Source organism: Littorina saxatilis, linkage group LG1, assembly GCF_037325665.1.
Source record: "Littorina saxatilis isolate snail1 linkage group LG1, US_GU_Lsax_2.0, whole genome shotgun sequence".
In the NCBI taxonomy this organism is placed as follows: domain Eukaryota; kingdom Metazoa; phylum Mollusca; class Gastropoda; order Littorinimorpha; family Littorinidae; genus Littorina; species Littorina saxatilis.
Genome location: NC_090245.1, coordinates 11,793,522 through 11,816,868, shown reverse-complemented (window position 1 = coordinate 11,816,868; position 23,347 = coordinate 11,793,522). Strand labels below are relative to the sequence as shown.

Sequence of the window (23,347 nt, the reverse complement as noted above, 5' to 3'; positions counted from 1 at the left end):
TGCAATTTCCAAGTGTTAACTTGATCTCATTGGACGCCGATGCCGACTGCTACGAGTGAGGAAATGCACTTACTTTATAGTCAAATCTTGTCATATATCAAAGCAAATATAGAATGCGTAATACAATCAATACTGTGACAGTGATACGTGTTTTAACTTTTCTTGACTAAGATCTTGATACTTTCAATGCAATCAGTATGTTTCGGATGGTATTCCTGTTTTGTTTCACAGAAATCTGAATTCTCACTTCACTTGGTGTTGGTTGTGGTCCACATCACAGGAGCGGCTAAGCTTATACGTGATGATAAGGGTGTGCACAGCGCTATCTGATTGTTTAAAAAATACAAAATTGCACTGTCTTTGATTTTTTAGTCCTATATATTATGTACGGCATGATGTTTAACAATTTTAAACAGTAGTTGGGCTGATTATAATTCTTGGTTGCAATTACCCTCTAACTTCCTCCCGATTGCTGATAGAAAGATGATGTGTGAAGGCAAGCTGGCACTGTCATTAAAGAGGCTGTACCATTCGATGGTGATTTGTACTAAGAACGAGCCTCTGTATAGATCCTATCAGTATTTTAAGCTTTCGCAAACTTTAAAGCATAGCAAAGCATGTGGTTCAGCTATATCTCGTGAGAGCTTGTCTCAGCTGATGTGCGAAGTTCACGAGAGAGGCCCCAGACCATCTTGACGTCGTCTATTTGCGCAAGATTCGGAATTTCTACCCCAACACATCCGCCTTGGGTGGCCTTGGATAAAAAATATCGAAGAATTGGTTGACACCCACCGTATTAAAGTTAGTATGTTCCCAATTTTTGGTGAACTTCCATCCCCAACTGTAGCCCCAGTTATGTCACCCAAAAATCCTTCTTTATCATGTATTATCGGCATGTACATGCCTCAAAACAGTAGTTTGTGGGATACCTGTAGCTTCGCTGAGATAACATTTTGATCTCAAATGGAAGAATTGGATATGCAGGTCCCAAGATCCATACATTTTAAGTTTTCTTTTTCAGTTGACTTGAGAGAACGAGATGGGGTTGCTGACAGACACCAAACAGAGGCAGATTGTCCTGCGTATGATCCTGCGCTACCACCAGCGGTTGTCGATCCTGCTGTACATCGTGGGGCTAGTGTGGTTCCTGGCTCTAGCCTACCGACCGTTGAATGCTGGAACCTACTTCTCTGAGAATGCTTTACTGCCAGGTGAGGTTGGATTTCTTGAAGCTTTTGAACCATAGTGTGTGGAGTACACGTGGTACATAACATGAATATCTGTTGAAGTGCACAAAACAGGGGAGAAAAAGGGCACAATGGAAGATTTTCATGATTAAACATGCATCATTTTGTTGGTGCACATGAATTTCATTCCTTCAACTTCTTGTTGTACGGTTAATTAGATACACCTAATCAGGCAATTTTAAGAATAACTAAATGAAAGAAAAAAACACCCATAAAACTCAGGACATAGTGCTGAGTTTGAAAATGTGCAGGGGGGGGGGGGGGGGGGGGGGGGGGGAGAGAGAGAGAGAGAGAGGGAGAGAGGAAGAGAGAGAGACAAGACAAGACAAAATCTTTATTATCGAGGATAATAGATACGCAAGAATATTGCTTTTTTACATCCAGCCCTCGCCCTAATATAGGGTCAACAAGAACAGAAAACAATATAATCAAAGAACTATCACATCAAACTTAATACATTATAACTGTATATATATATACAGATACAAATTTAAAAATAAATTGTCATACTGCATTTTAAGTACAATTTCCAATGATAAAAAGTGTCAATTTTTTACATAACTTAATTTAGATCTGCATATTATTATAACTTTGTTTAACATGCACATACATTTTAAATGAATTGATGAACCATTCAGCACATGTTTAGTTGCATTATGTGCGACATATAAATTTTTTTGAAGCTGTCTGTGTTTGTTTTATGCTTAAGACAGAGACAGACAGACAGAGAGATAGAAAGAGAGAGAGAGAGAGAGAGAGAGAGAGAGAGAGAGAGAGAGAGAGAGAGAGAGAGAGAGAAAGAGACAGACAGAGAGAGACAGAGAGAGAAAGAGAGAGAGACACAGAGAGAGAGAGAGAAAAGGGAGAGAGAGAGAGAGAGAGAGAGAGAGAGACAGAGAGAGACAGAGAGAGACAGAGAGAGACAGAGAGAGATGGGAAGAGTGTTGATGGTCAAATGAAAGGAAGGGAGGTTGAAAAATTGAACTTTTCTGCGCTTGCCTTTTCAGTGCTGTGAATAATTTTGTTTTGTTTTTTCATTAAAAATGTTTTGACAGGTCTGGTTGAAAGTGACCTTCCTCATGGATTTCCTTCCCTCAACACCTACACTGACTTACTGAAGGCAGAAATCAGCAAGGACAAGAAGTAAGACCAAATGTGACCCTTCACCACGAAATGAGTCGCATGTCACCTCGCGCGGTTCTGCCCTAGGCTTAATATAAGTCCGGGGAGTGTCTGGTAACAGTGTGAGGGTCACCTTAGTCACAGGCTTATAACTCAAACAGTTTTTGCTCTTTTCTAAAACGGTTTTCACCACCGGATAGAGCATAAAAAACTCTTTATGAAAATGTAAAAACATGAAAATCATGCAAAGGTGACATGCGACTCATTCCGTGGGGGAGGGTCACAAATTGTTGTGTGTTCATTCCATTCCAAGAGTAAGGGAAAATATGTTGTATTTGTAATCATGATAAAAGGCAAGATAGTTTAAATCTTTTACACATTTGACATTTATTTACTTTTCACTCATGCTCTTGCATCATGGTACAATGTAGTAAGTATTTCAATGTAAAATTTCTTTTAATGTTTTAACTTTTAATTCATTTTCATATAGTCTTGTTCTCGTTTTCACTTCTCCTACTTGTGTTTTGGCTATGTCAGTGACTGCCAACTGTGATTCAAGGAGGCTAAAGAGTATGTATTATGTTTTGCCACCAGCAGGAGAGCACCAAAGGAGTGGATCTTCAAACAGCTCCAGAGCCTTGGCCTTGATACCTACAGGCACAATTTCACAATTAAATACCCATTTAAAATGGCTATCAGTCAGGTAATTGCAGTATGGTCTGTATGTGTGTTTTCTTGTGTGCCTCTGTGTGTGTGTGTAATAGGCGATGTTCAGAAATAACTTTGTCGGGTTTGTATGGGTTGAAAAATCCTCAAAGAGGGAATGCAGTGGAACCCCCCTTTTAAGACCCCCCAATTTAAGACTTCCTCCCTTTTAAGACCTTGCTTTTTGAGACTTTCTGTTCATAACCTCTGTAAATTGACCCCCATTTTAAGACTCCCTCCTTTTTAAGACCTGATTTTCTCAGATTTATGAAGGTCTTAAAAGGGGGGTTCCACTGTACCTTTGCGTTTTCAGCGACAAATAAATGCACACATGCTCCTTGTCCGTGTGTCTCAGACACACCCCTTGCTAGTGATTGGTCCATGCAGTGTTTGTCCCCCTAAAAGCAAGGGTATTAACTCTTTCACAACCCATACAAACCTTGCAGTTATTTTTTGAATTTGTCTATTGTGCCTGTCTGTGTGTGCGTGTGTGTGTGTGTGTGTGTATGCCTCTGTGTGCATGCATACCTTGTTTGGATATAGACAGGAGAGGAGGAAGAGTAGTGTCAAATTTTTTCTTTCTGTAAAGATCTAACAAAACTTTATTGCTGTGAGTGTGACACAAAGTTGCTGAAACAGAATTTTAAGTTTGAAGTCAGTGTTGGGATTCCAGCTGTATGGACTGATCAATACATTTCCTTTGTGTTCATCATAATGGTTCTTTTACTTCAGTGTCAGTGCGCTTTGGTTTTTTTCTGCCAAACCGCTATTCCTCATTGTTTGATTGATTCAGGATCTGAACGGAGAGAACATCTTCGCGATTCTGCGAGCACGACGAGGTGCCAGCACAGAGGCACTGGTGATGTCAGTTCCACTCAGATCTGCTGCGGCCCAGAACCAGAGAACATCCACTGATGGCGGCATAGCCCTGATGTTGGCTCTGGCGTCACAGTTTCGCAGTAAGTAGATTGACCGTGGCGTCTGTCTTTGTTTCGGCTGTGCTGAGCTCCTTTATTTTTTGCTTTCATTTATGTTTGGATGGAAAAGTATGGTGGTATGTCTAGCGTAATCTAGACTGTGGAACAGATATTTTGGACATGTTAAAAGCGTTTTAACATACACATTTTTTATGGCAGACAAAATTAGATGTGGCAGAGAGGGACATAAATGACGTGAAGACTGTGTGTCGGTGTGTGTGTGTGAGTGAGTGTGTGTGTGTGTGTGTGTGTGTGTATGTGTGTGTGTAAGACTGTATACGTAAGACTGTGTGTGTAAGACCAGGGGTCGACACTAACTTATTTGGCCAGGGGCCACACTGGCCCCAGAGATGGAAATTGCTGGGGCGGAAAACAAAAATCTGGGGCCCACTCTTATTAAAAAAAAAATTAATAATAAAAAACACAAGAAAAGTGAAAAAGAGTGTACAGTACTGTACCCCATGATCGGCATCAACGTATCATATTGATGAAAAAGGTATATAACATTACCTTCAGAAACCCCACATTTTCCAAATGGTTCTCCGCCATAAGATCTACACGGGCGGCAATGCATTGTCTGTTTTTCTTTCCACCATTTGACATTGAAATTACGACAGCGCTTCGCGCTTTTGGCTGCATCGGTCTCCTTTTTTCGTTTCTCTCCACCCTGTTCTTCATCTTCATTTCCATGTCTTTTTACACCAGGGATGTGTCGCCACATTTTGCGTTTGGCATTTGAAGGCGATACTTATCTCTCACGCTAAAGAGCAGAATCTGGGAGTTATTTCCCTTCGACGATTTCAATGTTGTTTTTTCTTGACTGTGGCATTAATCGTAACGCAAATTTCAGTGACGACTTTGACTGGCGATTTTTCGTGATTGGCTCTGGCATTAGAATTTTCGGTTTGTCATTGTTGGAATTTATCCTGGGGCGGAGTGGGCCCCAGGCTTCGGCAATGTTTGGGGCGGAACACAAAACTTTGGGGCGTTCCGCCCCCCGCCCTCGCTAGTGTCGAACCCTGAAGACTTTGTTTCTGGGTGGTGACATAGCCTACCATTTTATTGTTACTGGTTTGATTTCATTGGACAGCATGCAAAGCTCATCATTTTAAGTAGTCAAGCAAACACTGTATGTTCTCCCTTGTTTATGTTTCAGAAAATACATTCTGGGCAAAGGATGTGATTTTTCTGCTGTCTGAGTTTGAAGAAGTTGGGGTGCAGGCTTGGCTGGATGCTTACCACGAGTCTTCTTCACCTTGTAAGTTCTACAGTAGAACCCCCCTTTATGACCCACCAATTTAAGATTTCCTCCATTTTAAGACCTGATTTTCTCGGTTTTTGGAGGCCTTAAATGGGGGGTTCCACTGTACCATGAAACAGATCCGGAAAGTCCACACAAAATACAAGATGACTGGCAGAAATACATTTTATTTGTGATTCGTGTCAACCCAGCGTGGGTCCGTCAGTGTGTTGGATATTTACCCCCTGGCCACTCCACCACTATTTTTTTTCATCTTTAATACCTGTATCTCACTCTGGTTTTTTCTGGTAGTGAGTATGTTGATAACTATGTGTTTGTCAAGGTACTCATGCTGCTTTTTCTCACTAGATGTGATAGCAGATGATTTGCCAGCACGCAGTGGAGCCATCCAAGCAGCCATAAACTTGGAATTACCGAGCGAAAACGTTCGCTATCTCAACCTGAAATTGGAGGGTCTGAACGGACAGCTGCCCAACCTCGACCTTTTCAACCTGGCTGTGAAGCTGAGTCGTCGTGAGAGTGTGCCAGCTACCCTGCAACATAGGGTAGGAGTTTGTGTGAATGCGTGTGTGTGTGTGTGTGTGTGTGTGTGTGTGTGTGTGTGTGTGTGTGTGTGTGTGTGTGTGTGTGTATGTGTGTGACATTGACCTTCCCACCTGTGAAGTTCAGTTGCTGTGAGAGTGTGCCTGTGCGGATAAGATTTGGCAGGGTTATCAGAATTTGTATTAATCAATATGTTTTGCTTGTGAAGATGCGGGTAGTGCACAAAAGTATCAAACTTACAACAATGAAATATGATTATACTAAGAATGTTTGGATTCAAAACCGTGTGGATGTGTATATATATGTGTGTACATATATGTGTATGTGAGTGTAAAGTACATGTAACACATCACGCACATTGAAGAAGACCAATGCCACATTATCATCAGAAAAAAGCAGGAGGGAAACTCTGATTTTAAGTTTATTTTGTGTACATTTAACACAACATAGAACTCTGATCTATACACATAATTTCTCTTGTTCCACAGCGTGATCCCCATGACCAGGAGTCGTGGGAGGGGTACCAGCACACGCTGCGCACCATGCTCAAGATGATGTGGACGCAGGCCTCGGGCGCACCCTCTGGCAACCACGGCCTCTTTCACCGCTTCCACATCGAGGCGCTCACCATCGAGGGCGTGCACAAGAAGAAGGGAGTACGGAACGTCCCCCTGGAGCAGGTTGCCAGGTAGTGTGTGAAGTCTTGCCTTCATTCAGCCTGAAAGCTTTGTGCAGCAAGCTTCGCGAAGTCGACTTCGACCAATTGATAACAAAGTTAAAAAACAAAGGATTACTTTACACACCAATACAAAGACGACACAAGACGATTACGAATTTTCGCTTCTGGAAGCTTCATCAGGAAAAGAACACAAAAGACAACAAAAAGCAGACGCAACACGGAACGAACAGGGTTTGAAAGAAAATGGAGGGGAAAATAATTGATAACAAGCTTAGGGATAGGTTGGGAGATCGTAACTTGGGTCCCCTTTATGTGCAACAACACTAATTTCCAACAGCAGTTGATGAGATATCCATAATAAGGTGGAGAGTGGTGTTGAATTGAATGTGACAATGCCAATAATTGTGTTGCCTCATTTCCTTAAAATGTGACTGTCAAAGCATCCCACTTTTCTTTTGTTTTGTTTTGTAGAAAATGCAGAGTATCCATTTGTCTTTCAGAGTGGTGGAAGGAGTTTTCCGCAGTCTGAACAACTTGCTGGAGAGGTTCCATCAATCTTTTTTCTTCTATATCCTGCCGTCTACCGACCGATACATTTCTATTGGTCTCTACATGCCGCCGTTTGCTCTGATGGTCGTTGCCGGAGTCTTAAAAATATCCTTTTTATGTACTTTGTTTGATGAGAATACCCCCTTGTGGAACAAGAGAGAGAACATATTTTTTTTGAGTTATGAATATAGAGTCTGTAAGTATATTTAGATTACTTCATCTTCTACTTAGGAGTATATTTTATAAACATGCATTGACTTTACTTTCCAACCAAGGTACATGTACATGTATATATATATATGCACATTGGGACTTTTTTTTTGGGGGGGGGGGGGGGGGGGCAAATTCTAATAAACAAAGATTGAAGCGAATAATGCATTTATTCTTAATGTTTCACTGCATTAAATATGCATCTCAGAAACTCTCCACAAGCTACACGTGACATTGTAGGCTCGCCTCAGGGTTTCTGTGGAAACAAGGGAACGCAACTCTTCAACAACCAAAAAAACCTTGACCGAGTTATTTCTGAACAGCGTCTATTAGAATGACACCTTTTTTAAATGGCAGAAACTGACTCAGTAAGAAAAAAAAGAAAAGAAAAAAATTCAAAATAAAATTCACACACAGCAGTATAGATCCATGCTTTGAGACAAGAAAAGCTCCTTGACTTCCCCACGCTCTAGCTCTGTGGATTATGACCCACTCTGATGTTGAGGACACCACTGATGAGAAAGCGCCGCAAGACGAGACAGAGGAGGAGAAATCAGCTTCAGGTGAAGGAGAACAAGGAGAGGAGAAGGAAACAGATGACCAAGGGGACGGCAAAGACAAACCAAAGGGAGACACCAGCCCTCTGCTCAAGAGACAATCTTCCGGAGATAAAAGCAAAGAAGACACCCCAGAGGAGGAGATTGAGGAAGAGGGAGAGGGAGAACAAGGAGACCTGCCTGACCACCTCACTGCAGAAGATTTGGCGGATTTGGAGGATCAAGATTTTGAGGTAGGTTGCGGAAGATGATAGTTCAAACAACAAGGAGGATAGCTCCTTCAAAATGCTTTATATGCATATAGTGATGGACTTTCTTGCCTGCAGTGATGACGGAGTGAGTATACAGAGATAAAAAGACCAACAAATACTGTACATTAACATGTACTCATGTGTTAATGAAGAATACAGAACGAATAACAGCAACGTTTCAACCCTAGGGTCTTTCTTCAGGCACACAAACAAACAAAGTAGAAAAACAAGTTGCGTAAGGCGAAAATACAATATTTAGTCAAGTAGCTGTCGAACTCACAGAATGAAACTGAACGTAGTCCGCCGCTAGTTCAAAAGGCAGTGAAAGTGACGAGCCTGTTTGGCGCGGTAGCGATTGCGCTGTGCTTCATAGCACGCTTTACTGCACCTCTCTTCGTTTTAACTTTCTGAGCGTGTTTTAATCCAAACATATCATATCTATATGTTTTTGGAATCAGGAACCGACAAGGAATAAGATGAAATAGTTTTTAAAACGATTTCGGAAATTTAATTTTGATCATAATTTTTATATTTTTAATTTTCAGAGCTTGTTTTTAATCCAAATATAACATATGTATATGTTTTTGGAATCAGAAAATGACGAAGAATAAGATGAAATTGTTTTTGGATCGTTTGATAAAAACATTATTTTAATTACAAGTTTCCGATTTTTAATGACCAAACTCACTCATTAGTTTTTAAGCCACCAAGCTGAAATGCAATACCAAACCCCGGCCTTCGTCGAAGATTGCTTTGCCAAAATTTCAATCAATTTAATTGAAAAATGAGGGTGTGACAGTGCCGCCTCAACTTTTACAAAAAGCCGGATATGACGTCATCAAAGGTATTTATCGAAAAAATGGAAAAAAACGTCCGGGGATATCATACCCAGGAACTCTCATGTCAAATTTCATAAAGATCGGCCCAGTAGTTTAGTCTGAATCGCTCTACACACACACAGAGACACACACACACACACACACACACACACACACACACACACACACGCACATACACCACGACCCTCGTTTCGATTCCCCCTCGATGTTAAAATATTTAGTCAAAACTTGACTAAATATAAAAAGAAGACTGACAATAGAACAGAAAGAAGAAAAAGTATACAGAGATTGAGGATCTTTGTGTGTATGTTTCCAGCCCATAGTGATGACAGGCCTGCTTGTTGTGAACAATGCGTAGTGCTAAGTGTTAAGCCTGGTATTAATGGGGCAAAGTTGACTGCGTCAAGTCTACATGGGTGGGATTCTTCCGGTATATGCCGGAAATCCGGATTTGTAATGTCTGTGGTGACCGTTTTTTTGGTTGTTAATTATACAAATTCTTCAGCATGTAGGGGGTCCCCAGACCCCCCCTTAACATTCTTCACGATTCATGACATTGTTCAGCCCCACCCACGAGTAAGCTTGCTTCACAAAGCTTGCTGCACAAAGCTTTGGCCCTGGATTTTTGATGTAACGACTTCGCAGAGTCTTCACAAAGTCAACTTTGGGCTCAATTAAGGAAGGGCTTTACCCTCAAAGTGATCTTCTTCTTCTGCGTTCGTGGGCTGAAACTCCCACGTACACTCGTGTTTTTTGCACGAGTGGAATTTTACGTGTATGACCGTTTTTTACCCCGCCATTTAGGCAGCCATACGACGTTTTCGGAGGAAGCATGCTGGGTATTTTCGTGTTTCTATAACCCACCGAACTTTGACATGGATTACAGGATCTTTTTCGTGCGCACTTGGTCTTGTGCTTGCGTGTACACACGGGGGTGTAAAGACACTGAGGAGAGTCTGCACACAAAGTTGACTCTGAGAAATAAATCTCTCGCCGAACGTGGTGACGAACTCACGCTGACAGCGGCCAACTGGATACAAATCCAGCGCGCTACCGACTGAGCTACATCCCCGCCCACCCTCAAAGTGATGAACTTGCGTGTGTTTGCAGCCCATAGCGAAGCCAGGCCTGCTTGTTGTGTACAATGCATGGTGATGAGCTTCCATATTGTTGTCCTTGGTGTTTTTACCTTGCCCTGCAGTGACGTCAGACTTACTTACCCTCAAAGTGATGAACTTGTGTGTGTTTGCAGCCCATAGCGAAGCCAGGCCTGCTTGTTGTGTACAATGCATGGTGATGAGCGTCCATGTTGTCCTTGGTGTTTTTACCCTGCCCTGCAGTGACATCAGACTTGCTTACCCTCAAAGTGATGAACTTGTGTGTGTTTGCAGCCCATAGCGAAGCCAGGCCTGCTTGTTGTGTACAATGCATGGTGATGAGCGTCCATGTTGTCCTTGGTGTTTTTACCCTGCCCTGCAGTGACGTCAGACTTACTTACCCTCAAAGTGATGAACTTGTGTGTGTTTGCAGCCCATAGCGATGACGGGCGTGCTGTCGGTGATGCCTGTGGTGTTGATGTCGTACCTACTGGGTCTGATGGCGTACACTGCTCCCTACGTGCTCACCAACTTCACGCCAGGCTTGAAAATGAAGACAGCCGACGTCATCCTTTACGGCATTCTTGCCGTTTTTTCTGCTGGCCTGGCCTATCCCTACCTCATGAACAGGTGGGTGGCTTATTTAGTTTAGGTCCAATTAAAATGACAGGTTAATAGACGAATTCCGAAGATAACTCTGTCGGGGTTGTATGGGTTTTGAAAGAGTGAATGCCCTTGCTTTTTACTGGGACAAACATTGGAGGGGCCAATCACTAGCGAGGTGTGTCGGAAACACGTGATCAGGAGCACTTGTGAAGTTATTTGTCCGAGGAAAAGCAAGGGTATTCACTCTTTCACAACCTAAACAAACTCGACGGAGTTATTTCCGAAAATCGTCTATAGACGACACCAAAAGTCACAAGTTCCCAATTCTGTATGATTTGTTCAAGCCTTGCCATTGTTTACTTGCGTAGCCTATATATTTGCTTCATGGACAGTTCGGTGTGTTTAGCTATATTCCAGGCAGTCATAATTATTGTTTGTTCCCCCCCTGCGGGTTAGGCGGAAGAATTTACCCGATGCTCCCCAGCATGTCGTAAGAGGCGACTAACGGATTCTGTTTCTCCTTTTACCCTTAAGTGTTTCTTGTATAGAATATAGTCAATTTTTGTAAAGATTTTAGTCAAGCAGTATGTAAGAAATGTTAAGTCCTTTGTACTGGAAACTTGCATTCTCCCAGTAAGGTAATATATTGTACTACGTTGCAAGCCCCTGGAGCAAATTTTTGATTAGTGCTTTTGTGAACAAGAAACAATTGACAAGTGGCTCTATCCCGTCTCCCCCTTTCCCCGTCGCGATATAACCTTCGTGGTTGAAAACGACGTTAAACACCAAATAAAGAAAAGAAAGAATAATTATTGTTTTATTGTCTTCCCTAAACCAAGTGCCCAGTCTAGAAGACTTTGCAAAAGCCAGGCTGCTGTTTTCTCTGTCAGCTTTGCCTAATCCCAACCATGTTAATGGTAAATGAAGTTTTTCATTCAATTTTCTTTTCATGTTTGCTTGCTTTTCATTTAAACTGTACATTAAATTACATATCCATACCCAACTCACAAATAGCAATTAACTCTAGTTCAGTGCTGGTAACGCTGTACGCGTCCCCTTGGTAACCAAGGGAGACCACTCTAAAAAAGAAAGTGATCCATCCCATAATGCCAGACTATCAACAGTCCGACATCCGTATGCGCGCGCATACGCCGCCATCTTATCATTCCACTCTCAGCGAGCGACGTGTCTGGTCGCGTTTTGTTGTACGCTCCGGCTGTGTTCAGCCTTGGTCTTTGTTTCCTGACTTTGACTTCGCCCCTTGGTCTGCCGCCGAGCTTTGTCAATACCCTGGCTGTTTTTGGGTGAGAGCTTTCTTGTTTTATGTAACTTTGGCGACGTTTCTGTCGCACGTTTGTGAACTTGTAAAATTTTTCAGTTTCGAAAATTTTTTGTGAGTTCGCTTTGACATGGCGGAGTGCGCCAAGAATAGAACTAGTTCGAGACAGGCTGCTGCTTCAGCTTCTCTGGCTGCTAGTACTTCTTCATCTAAGAGAAGTTCTTCATCTAGAAGAAAGAGTGATGGTATTTCCGCCACTTCTCAGATAGAACCGGGAAATGTAGGATGTGATGTTGATGTTGTTATTGACAAGCCTTCGTCCGCCATTTTGTCCGCGAAGAAGGACAAGGTCACACGTAGTGATAAGGATAAGGATGTTGTTAAACCGGTTGTTTCGTCGGGGGCTCCTGGTGATTCAGGTGTGTCTCCCGCCGATATTGCGTCATTGCTTTTGACTTTAAGTACACAGGTTTCTACTTTGGCGGCCGTTTTGTCGTCGACGAAAGCAGAGTTTCGCGCACTTCCGGCTGGCGTCTTCGATGTCTCTTCGTTGGGTAGAGTCAGGTCTTCACCGACTCCTTCCACTTCCGGTTTCGCTTCAGCTTCCGCTGCGGCTTCCGCTGTGGCTGCTCCTTCCGTGGTTCGGGCGGAAGTGCATGCGTCTCAGCATGCTGATGGTCGGCTGGTGTCCCTTCTGCATGAGCCGGTGCGCTCTAAAGGTATGTCTTCCCCACAAGTTACCAGGTTCTCTGGTGACGGTGGGGTGCGATCACAGGAGAGAGTAAGCCACGTGCGTGGTGAAAGCCCTCCTGCAATTTCTGGCCAATGGCATCGCGCCGGCCCAGCAGTTGCAGGGAGCCCTGTGAATCGTAAGAACTTGGCATATACCTCTGATGCAGTGTCGGGTATGCCGGTTCTACTTCCGCCCTGGGGGCAGGAAGTTGGGTGTGTCTCAGAGGACCGCTGCAGGTCTGCAAGTCTCTCTGGTGCGCATCTACCTGACTACGATGGCGAGCAGGAAGGGTGCGTCCATGGTGGTGGACGACACCCAGCTTACTTGCCGTTCCAGTTGTCCAGTGCGGTGACGTGGGCTAACGAAAATGGCATTTAAGTTTTGTGGAACTTGGTGATTCTGGGATTGACCGCGAACGGCGGCTTTCCTGGGGTCACCTTCCTGATTGCGATTGCGAGCATGAAGGAAAGGATAACGAGGGTGCGTCCACGGTGGACGACACCCAGCTTACTTGCCGTTCAAGTTGTCCAGCGCAGTGACGTGGGCAGCGGAAAACGGCATTTAGGTTTTGTGGAAGTTGGTGATTCTAGGATCGACCGCGAACGGCGGCTTTCCGGGGGTCACCTTCCTGATTGCGTCCACGGTGGACGACACCCAGCTTACTTGCCGTTCAAGTTGCCCAGCGCAGTGACGTGGGCAGCGGAAAACGGCATTTAGGTTTTGTGGAAGTTGGTGATTCTAGGATCGACCGCGATCGGCTTGGCCGGGAACGTCTTTCCGGGGGTCACCTTCCTGATTGCGATTGCGAGCATGAAGGAAAGGATAACGAGTGTGCTTCCATATGAGGGTGGTTCATGGGGATGGACGACACCCAGCTTAACTTGCCGTTCAAGTGGTCCAGCGCAGTGACGTGGGCGGCGGAGAACGGCATCTAAGTTTTGTCCGGAAGGGGTGGTTGAGAGCTAGGCGTTACTTACTCCACCTCTATCTGGTCTGACTTCTGGAAGTTCGGAGGAACAGGATGTTCGCTTCAGCTTCCGGGAATCGTTATCCATTGCCCTGGAGTTGGCAAATGGCCGCGTGTAGCCGGGTTCTCCGGTGGAAGTGGTGTACGTTCGCAGGAGGAATGTAGCACGCATTTTCGTGGCTGGGCAACGTAAGCTTCCGCCCAGGGGGCAGGAAGTTGTTGGGATGGGTGATTCTTGGGTTGACCATGCGAGTCTCTCTGGGGGTCACCTTTCTAACTTGGATATTGACAGGAAGGGGTGGCTGAGAAAAGTTTTCTTTAATTCGTCCACCTCTTTCTTCGTTCGACGACTTCTGGATTTCGGAGGAACGGAAGGTTCACTGCCGCTGCCGGGAATCGTCGTTCTTTGCCCTGAAGATGGCAAATGTCTTGTAGTTTGACTTTCTCTTCCTCCCAGGGGGCAGGAAGTGAGCAGTAGGGCTGGTTCTTTGTTGGACAATTAAGTCAAACAGGGAATCAGCTTCCCGATTGCACGATTGTGCTTGACGGCTGTTCAGATGAAGGTGCTTCCGCTTGACTGAAAAGCACTGAATTCAGGTTCCGTTTCATGTTAGCAAGTGCAGTGACGCTCGCAGCTGAAATGGTTCGAGGTACAACGGGTTCGTCCGGTGTGTTTATATGCAACCGGTTGGTTCGGATGTTTACTAATCCACGGCCGGTTTCGCTTCCGCTTTTGCGGCTCACTGCTGTGCAGAGCTCACTCTTTAGCTGGGCTGGCCTGGCAGCGTGAGATTGCCTGGCAGTAGGCCCGCTATAAATAAAACACTTGCTCCACTGCTGTCTGCTAGTGCTGGCTGCTACAGCCAGAAAGTAGGGTAGTGTGTATTTTGACTAAGCACACACAACTGACACGATCAAATAGACTCGGGCAACCCATGGCATAATAGGGAATACATTCAGCTTTAAAATGATACCAAGCATGAAAAGGTCGAGAGTAGATGCAAAGAGTGTGTGGTGTATCAAAGAGACAGAATACAAACAGAGCATTCCTGTCCGAGCACAATCTCTTCCAATCTCCACTACATTCACACCCCAATTACTCAAGCTGTCCACTTCCCACAAGCAATGTTAGTAATGCAGTGTGAAGTACAGCATGCCAGCATGCAGAATCACTCACCACCAGTCTTGTTACCAGGTCCTATTCGCCCACAGGAAGGGGTTAATTACTCCACTGTGGGGGGGCCGCGCGCCAGGCAAGATAGCAGCTAACGGTACTCCTGTTGCTTGTGTAAACACTTAGAGAGAGAGGGTTCTCACATTCACTGTTTGTGTCTATAGAACTCTGACAGTGAATTCTTTAAAACTGTATCACAGAAGCAGGCTGAGATCTTTTTCAGTACATAGTATTCAGACTTGTTTCACAAAAAAGACACTTCTCAAAGAAGGAAATAAAACACCTTTCTGTTGTCTCTGAAGGAACATACACACTTCTACAAAATCACAACCATGAAGAGACACCGTAATTTAGGCCAGTTTATACAGGTTAATTTGCATTACTTTGGACTTGACACTGCTGTTCTAAGGAGGGGAGAGACAATGGTTAGCTGTTCCTTCATGAGCACTCTGATCTTGTCTTCATCATTGTTTATTCCCAGAACTCGGCCCTTGAGAGTGTGCTTCTTTTGTATGAAGAGTTTCCATCACGAAGTGTGCTGAACTTAAACAACTAAAAAATCCACACCCATCTTTCAAGTCCCTTTGCCAGTCAGAAAATGAACACACACATGCACAAATCACAGTTTGTCCTTAAAGAAACTATTTTTTTTCCAAAGTTAAGTCCTACACATCACTGCTCATGACAGTTCAAAATACAGACCTACAATCAGGTACCACAAAACACAGTAGGAATAGTATGTTAAAACCCATGTAACAGCATCAAAACTGTCAACAACACATCTACCACTGTGAATAAAACTCAGAACCCTGCTCTCTTTCAACAATAAAAACTCCATTTAGAATACTGGTAACTAAAACCATTTTTGCTCTGGTGCATACTCTAAAGTTTCAATTCACTAACACAGTTAATCCTGGGAAACCAAAAAGGTCCAAGCACTTGCAATAGATCACTGAAAATTGTAAACATCCAGGGTTTTTAATAGGGGCCAAAGAAGGGCCAGCCTGCTGGTGCCAACAGCTGCCACTGACTGACCCTTCCCTGTGGGAGTGGAATGTCTGGCAGCAGGGGGTATCTGGTAGCAGCTGGCCAGCAGCTAAAGGGGAGGATTTGCCTGTGCTGCACAGCAGTGGGCTGTGTCTCTAGTACAGGATGGGATAGCCTGCTATCGTTAACACTGTGGTGTTGGTAGTCGGCACTTTTTAGCCTTTGGCTTCCGGTTCCGTTACTGCGGTTCCTTAGCTGTTTTACAGGCTGTATCCTCTTCCTCTTCCAGTTTGCCGGCTGGAAGGGGCAGGTGGATGAAGTATCTGGTCATGGAGTTCTGGTGTTTGAATATTTTCAAATTTTTTCCGATTTCTGGCAAGTTTTGCCTTATCGGGATTGGTGACTGGTTCTCATCATTTCGATGATCGTTATGATGCTATTGATCAAGGGGAGGCTCATACTTCAGCTGTGTCGCTGTTCGCGGCATTTTATAGTTGATTTGAGCCTTCTGAGGAGAATCTTTGAGTGTTAAGTTCTTAGATCCTCTGGCCAGTCACGATATAACCTTGAATGGTTGAAGATGACGTTAAACATCCAATAAAGAAAGAAAGAAAGAAAGATCCTCTGGCGGGGTCTTTGTGTACTTGTGGATTTTTTCACAAGCGAGTTGTCTTTGTCTCCACTATCTTTGTGGATTACGTTCGACTTATACCTGCGGCGGTGTTGCTTTAGTTTGTGTCTTACGCTCAAGTAGCGTGTCACTCGCGGAGCGCTTTCTGTAGGCTTCGGTTAACTCCAAGCTTAAGAACTTAGGTTCTACGGAACCGCCCTCGGGTTTGGCAAACATCCATCTGGATTTTGATAGCTAGGAGAAACTGTCTGTAAGATCAAGATCTCCTAGCTCGGGTAGATTGTGGCTTCGGTTCTTTGTGATCGGCACTTTCGAACAAAACTTGCTTTTATTCTCTCTCTTGTTTGAAAGGTCTCTTTTTGATGCCGCTTCTAGGCACGCGGGCTTTTATCTATCAAAGAGACGCTCACGATAAAGGAAAGCGCAAGGCAGGCCTTGGCTGTTGTTTGTTTCCAAACGAAAAGCTTCAGGCTGGCTGTTATCTACTTTAGCTTTTGGCTCTATACCCTCGTTTTCACAGGGTCTTCTTCATAGATCGTTCTGGCGGCCGGTTGGTCGCACAGTACGGGTTGTCGCAATCTGGGTTCCAGACCTCTTAAGGCTGGCAAGAGGGCGTTTTTGCTTTCTCACATTCGAATTACACGGATGTCTACTGTAAGGGTATCCTTGAGATACTTATGGGCTTCCCCCTCAACTCTGGATTTGGTTCAGGGTCTTTATAGGGGATTTGGCGTTTTTGTTCACTTGTCACTTAGACTGGCTTGGTACAAAGCGCTTACTTCTTACGGAAAGAACTCCTCTTCTTTCTGTTTAATGCAGGTGGAGTGCCACCTATTCTGGGTTTCCGCTTTTTCTTCCATGTCTTACTTTTAAGACTTTATGTAATTTCTGTCACATTGTTACGGCTTGGTGCAGTGTTGCTTTAACCCGTTTCAAGACTAGCCTGGCGGATCTACACGGAAAACGGCCAAGCTTACTCTTGTAGCTTCTGTGAGAAGTGGGAGTAAGCGTACTTTCTGGCTTTTTTGAATATAGACAGCTTTCTCAAGAAAGACTGATCTATGACTTTTGGGTTTCTTCGAAATTTTCAGGCAGTTTATGCGGAAAACGGGGAAACTAGCTTCCAATTGCATTTTCAATTTATGAAGCAATACTTCGGCTCCTTTAGAGTCAGGTTTAGTCATTTGAATATTGCGAGTTTCGAAAATTTTTCTGACTTTCACTGATCTTATTAGATCATTGAATTAAAGGGCAGTTTTTTTGAGATATTTGGCTTCTAACGAGGTTGAACCGGTAGTCAACTAGTTTGGCTATCTTGACACGCAAGGCAGTTTTTCTAACTTTGCTCGCTACGTCTCGTTGAGGAAGTGAGGTTCATACTTTATCCGGCTTAGCTAAAGATATTTCAACCGGAAAAGATGGTTCTATATCTCTCAAATTCGGGCCAGAAGTTTTAGCTAAAAATCAGAAACCGGCCCAAATTTCACCTGTCATTAACATTCCTGCTTTGAGCAACACTCTTGCTCCTGGAGACCCCGACATCGTTAACTGTCCAGTTAGAACGCTCAGCAGTTATTTGTCTAGAACGCAGTTCATTTGTTCAGGAAGTCAAAAATTGCTTTTCATTTCGCTCAATACAGCAGGGTGCAAAGACATTGTGAAAGTGACTTTACCCAAGTGGGTCTCCACATTGATCAGACAAGCGTATTCCTGGTGGCATACTCAGTCCGGAGAGGTTAGGGCGGTTCTTCCCCTGACTTCGGCAAGAACTTATGAGGCAGGGGCATGAGCCTCCTCTGTGGCAGTGCTCCGATCAGGCTGATGTTTTGGAGGCGGCCTATTGGAAATCAGAGGATGTCTTCCTGAGTTTATCTCAGAGACATCGCCTCCTTCAGACGGGACGGCAGTTTTGCGTTACCTTCTATGGTGGCAGCAGGACAAGCCCTTCTACTTTGATTTTGATGAGTACCCGCCACCTATAGTAGCAATCTGCTATTTGTGAGTTGGGTATGGATATGTAATTTAATTAAAAATTTTAAAAGTAAATTTTCATTTAATTAATATACTTACCCAACTCACAACGTTTATTCCCTCCCACCTCCCCGCTGTGGTTGGTACTGGGGTCTAAAAAAGAGTGAGTTGGGCTTCGTTTTGGAATGATAAGATGGCGGCGTATGCGCGCGCATACGGATGTCGGACTGTTGATAGTCTGGCATTATGGGATGGATCACTTTCTTTTTTAGAGTGGTCTCCCTTGGTTACCAAGGGGACGCGTACAGCGTTACCAGCACTGAACTAGAGTTAATTGCTATTTGTGAGTTGGGTAAGTATATTAATTAAATGAAAATTTACTTTTAAAATTTTTAAATAGCCGTCATTTATATGTATTTTTCTAGAAAACTGTAAACACCACTATAAGCATTATGCTTGTTGTTGTTTACTCTATATGCGTTTTTTGTAAATAATGCACAAACGTTGAATAAAACAGTTTAAACCAAATGAAGTTATACCCTCCCTTGCTCAAAATTATTGCCTGTTGCAACAAATGAAGAGGAGTAGGAGAGATACATTTCTCAGCTATGAGCGAAAGATTTTAGTTGAGTGAATGAAAACCAAGAAATGTATGCCTTCATGTGCGCGAAGAATGAATTCAAAACTCAGTGCTGTGCAATATAAAGGAAAATAAGGAGTTATTTTTTCTTCTGCGTTTGTGGGCTGAAACTCCCACGTACACTACGTGTTTTTTGCACGAGTGGAATTTTACATGTATGACCATTTTTACCCCGCCATTTAGGCAGCCATACACCGCTTTCGGGGGAAGCATGCTGGGTATTTTCGTGTTTCTATAACCCACCGAACTCCGACATGGATTACAGGATCTTTTTCGTGCGCACTTGGTCTTGTGCTTGCGTGTACACACGGGGGTGTTCGGACACCGAGGAGAGTCTGCACACAAAGTTGACTCTGAGAAATAAATCTCTCGCCGAACGTGGGGACGAACTCAGGCTGACAGCGGCCAACTGGATACAAATCCAGCGCGCTACCGACTGAGCTATATCCCCGCCCCATGAGTTATTTTGAAAGCTAGAAGATAAGCTGTTTGAAACACCTGTGTGTGTGTGTGTGTGTGTGTTTCTAATGCATGCTCATTGTAAAAGCATGCATTCATGCTCCAATGCTTTGTGTGTGTGTGTGTGTGTGTGTGTGTGTGTGTGTGTGTGTGTGTGTGTTTCTAATGCATGCTCATTGTAAAAGCATGCATTCATGCTCCAATGCTTTGTGTGTGTGTGTGTGTGTGTGTGTGTGTGTGCTGTTGTTGTTGACTGTGCTTGTTGCTTTGTTAGTCTGGGTTGCATTTCTGTGTGTGGTTTTTATGTTTCTTGTATTGGAATTGTAAATGTTATCGGGACTTGCGCTATAGAAAAGTGATTTATTATCATTATTATTACAGTAGTAAAATCATCATGACTGACAATGTTGCAGGAAAACTGCGCATGAGGATCGCATCGTGAGTGACTGGCGTCTGGTGAAGTGTGTGGGACTGATTGTACAGGGGCTGACGCTCTTCGCAGTGTCGCTGATGAACATCTCACTGGCTTTCTTCATGGCTGCGGTCTCTGTGCCAGTCTCCATGGCTGTCAAGCCCACCAGAAACATGTGAGTGTGTGCTGCATGTTTGAAAAATCTTGCATGGTTACAACCGAACATAAATGTTGTTTTAGGCCCTCACAGTGAAACCATTAGGGGCATGTTCCCAGGTGTTACCCCGACTTCTAGATGAGATACACAGTTGAATGCGTGTTTAGGTTTAACCAGCCACCTGCACACTTATGGCAAAATGACCGAGGTCTTTTACGTGCCACTGTGGTGACGGGATGGGAAATGGATACCGTCCCTGAGTCTGCATAAAAAGCTGACCTGTGTCACAACCAAACCTAGATGTGAATTTATTTTGATTCTTTCAGTGACGTTTTAAAATAAGAACCTTTACTGCATGCATGAATGGCAGTGTGTATTCCACTGCAGTTTCAGGCAGTATTTTGGGGAGACATACTTGGGGTGGAGCTGCAGTACTTCTCAGTTTTGCATGTCGTCTTATTTCTTCCCAGATTAGGCTCCTAATGCTCTGACATGCTCAATGTGGGGTCCTGTTTTTAAAATTCCCACACTGTCATTTAAGGTTTGTGTGATGTGTTTGTTCAGAAATTCAGGCCTGTAGGAGATCATACTGATGATATTATGTTGAGGTTGTTTATTCTTTTCTTGTCTATAGACAGTTACATATTTCAAACTACAACTTTTAGAACACCTGTGGACATGTTCTCATTATACATTCATTATTTGTTCCAGATTCCTACGCACCATACTGCAGCTAGCCTTGCTGATCGTCTCTCCGATGGGCGTTCTGTTCATAGCAGCAGTGGCCAACACAACCATGCACAACTCTAGTCTTGGTTTGCTTGCCGTCCTGTGGCAAGCCATCGACGAAACCAAACAGCTGCTATTCCTGCTGCTAGTCGACCAGTATCTCTTCTACTCCTGGACCTACACCCTGGCCAGCTTCGCTTTTCTGCCTACGTGGCTGCTCTTCTGGGCCGTCCCCTTCTGTGACAATTGACGAAACCAAACAGCTGCTATTCCTGCTGCTAGTCGACCATGTACCAGTATCTCTTCTACTCCTGGACCTACACCCTGGCCAGCTTCGCTTTTTTGCCTACGTGGCTGCTCTTCTGGGCCGTCCCCTTCTGTGACAATTGATGAGGCGGATAGTGGTTATGGCTATGAATTGACGATTTCCGGAAATAGCTCTACTGGAGTTTTTAATAGGCTGTTAATAAGTTGCACCCTGTAAAAATGATGGGGCAAACAATGGGACTGCATGAGTCTGTTCAAGTAAACAACCAAGGCTATCACGGTGAAAATGAGCTACGTTGTGCATTTGGTTAAGGGGAGCAACTCTTCCACATCCCATAAAAACTCTGACAGTCATTTCCCAACATTGATTGGGGTAGCTAGAGGGAAAAATGGAGTTTGTCTTTGTTTGTACATGTGGGACATAGGGGTGCTTTTGTTGTGTCATGAACATTTGAAGACTCTATATGGTATGCATGTTTTGTCTCCATCCCCTCTGCAGCAAATTGATTTGAGACTGAGAATGATTATGGTTATGAATTAAGGGTCGGGGTAGAGGGAAATGGGAGATTAGTGTTGCTTGCACCTGTGGTACATAGCATTGCTTTTGTGTCAATCCCCTTCTGTGAGAAATTGATCCGAGACTGGGCGGGGATGTAGCTCAGTCGGTAGCGCGCTGGATTTGTATCCAGTTGGCCGCTGTCAGCGTGAGTTCATCCCCACGTTCGGCGAGAGATTTATTTCTCAGAGTCAACTTTGTGTGCAGACTCTCCTCGGTGTCCGAACACCTCCGTGTGTACATGCAAGCACAAGACCAAATGCGCACGAAAAAGATCCTGTAATCCATGTCAGAGTTCGGTGGGTTATAAAAACACGAAAATACCCAGCATGCTTCCTCCGAAAACGGCGTATGGCTGCCTAAATGGCGGGGTAAAAAACGGTCATACACGTAAAATTCCACTAGTGCAAAAAACACGAGTACGTGGGAGTTTCAGCCCACGAACGCAGAAGAAGAAGAAGATCCGAGACTAAGAATCGTTATGTCTTATGGGGTGGGGTAGAAGAGAGAATGGTGGAATGGGCGGTTCTGGTGAGGTTATGCCCCTTCTTTCTTTCGGCTGGTAACAGGCGGAACCTCGCGGCAAGATCACACGAAAAAGGAAAAAAAAAGTGCATTGGTCCCAAATAGCATGTCGCTTTGGTAACAGTTCGTGTGAAAGTCGTGCATTTTATACGGTAAAAAGACAATGGTAACAGGCGGAACCTCGCGGCAAGATCACAGGAGTTGTCTCGCGTTATCACCCCAGAAGCGCCTTTGGTTTGCATGTGGTACACAGAGGTGCTTGTGCTTTTGCAGGAAAGTTGGGAAAATGTGTCTGTTGTGCACCTCAGTTTTTGTTTATAGCTATGAGAGGAAGGGTGTGTGAGATTTAGTCTTTGTTCATATATGTAGTACACACATTGGTGCTCTTGTTCCATAAAGTTTGCCATGCACCTCAGGTTTTGTTCTATTACATAATACAAATTGTGGTGGTTAGGGGGATAAGTTTTCTATGCTTGCATAGGGTTAGAGCTCAACAACTGAAAAGTTTTCCAACTTTACATTTTTCATTAAGTTCCATCACATCTCATGTATAAATCATTTATTCTTTGTCTAGGAGTCTGTAGTAGGAGTTGAATCTAATGTCATTGCATCTTGTAATGTGCCATTTTTATGTTCCATTTTCTTAGCACCAAGTCAATTACAGCGTGTGTGTGTATGTTTGTGTGCGCACACATGTGTGGTGTGTATGTGTTTGCAAAACCAGCAATTGATTGTTGATCACATTTCTTGTCATTTGTTATTTGAAGCATTGATTGTCACAAGAGCATAAAGATCAAATGAGCAAAGTTTGAATGTTTCAGCGAGAGTATGAGCATATGTGTGCTTAATTTTAACATCAGGTTTCCCAATTGCTTCGTTTCCGGCCGATTTATGTGGAGCACGTGATGCGCACAAAAAATATTGGCGGTCTAGAAGTGTCGTCTGCGCAATGATCGCGGCGGCTTTCTTGACTGCCAAGGACGACCACGCACGTTGTGAGACGTCGTTCGTTAGACCTCAATAGTAAGCATACCAGCATTAAAATTTTGTTATTTTATTAAATGATTATGAATTAATGTTATTTTCTCTGATGCAACTGTAAATATTCCTGAACACATTTCATCATCATAGATGTTGAGTTTTTTTACTGCTGCAGTTGAATTGTTGTTTCTTTTTTCACAGGCAAAACATTTCTTGTTCTCACTTTGAAAATAAAT

At 43.8% G+C, this 23,347-nt stretch overlaps 1 protein-coding gene across 2 annotated transcripts; it reads left to right on the top strand.

Moving 5' to 3' along the window:
- Nucleotides 1-5: 5 nt before the first annotated feature.
- On the top strand, nt 6-21,652 carry LOC138962086 (glycosylphosphatidylinositol anchor attachment 1 protein-like). 2 transcript variants are annotated; one of them, XM_070333808.1, is made up of 13 exons: nt 6-55; nt 1,022-1,211; nt 2,303-2,390; nt 2,967-3,072; nt 3,868-4,033; nt 5,208-5,309; nt 5,661-5,857; nt 6,344-6,543; nt 7,035-7,188; nt 7,760-8,083; nt 10,471-10,667; nt 19,898-20,071; nt 20,765-21,652. In XM_070333808.1, exons 2-13 carry the CDS (start codon nt 1,040-1,042, stop codon nt 21,030-21,032), a joined length of 2,148 nt encoding a protein of 715 aa, XP_070189909.1. In that variant the 5' UTR covers nt 6-55; nt 1,022-1,039; the 3' UTR covers nt 21,033-21,652. The 2 variants fall into 2 exon arrangements, with proteins under 2 accessions (XP_070189909.1, XP_070189901.1); XM_070333800.1 differs by having other exon boundaries at nt 2,964-3,072.
- Nucleotides 21,653-23,347: the final 1,695 nt, after the last annotated feature.

Coding starts and splice junctions, on each gene's coding strand:
- LOC138962086 (XM_070333800.1), top strand. CDS start 1,040: ATGGGGTTGCTGACAGACACCAAACAGAGGCAGATTGTCCTGCGTATG. Junction 1,212..2,302: donor TGAGAATGCTTTACTGCCAG/GTGAGGTTGGAT, acceptor ATGTTTTGACAG/GTCTGGTTGAAAGTGACCTT. Junction 10,668..19,897: donor TATCCCTACCTCATGAACAG/GTGGGTGGCTTA, acceptor ACAATGTTGCAG/GAAAACTGCGCATGAGGATC.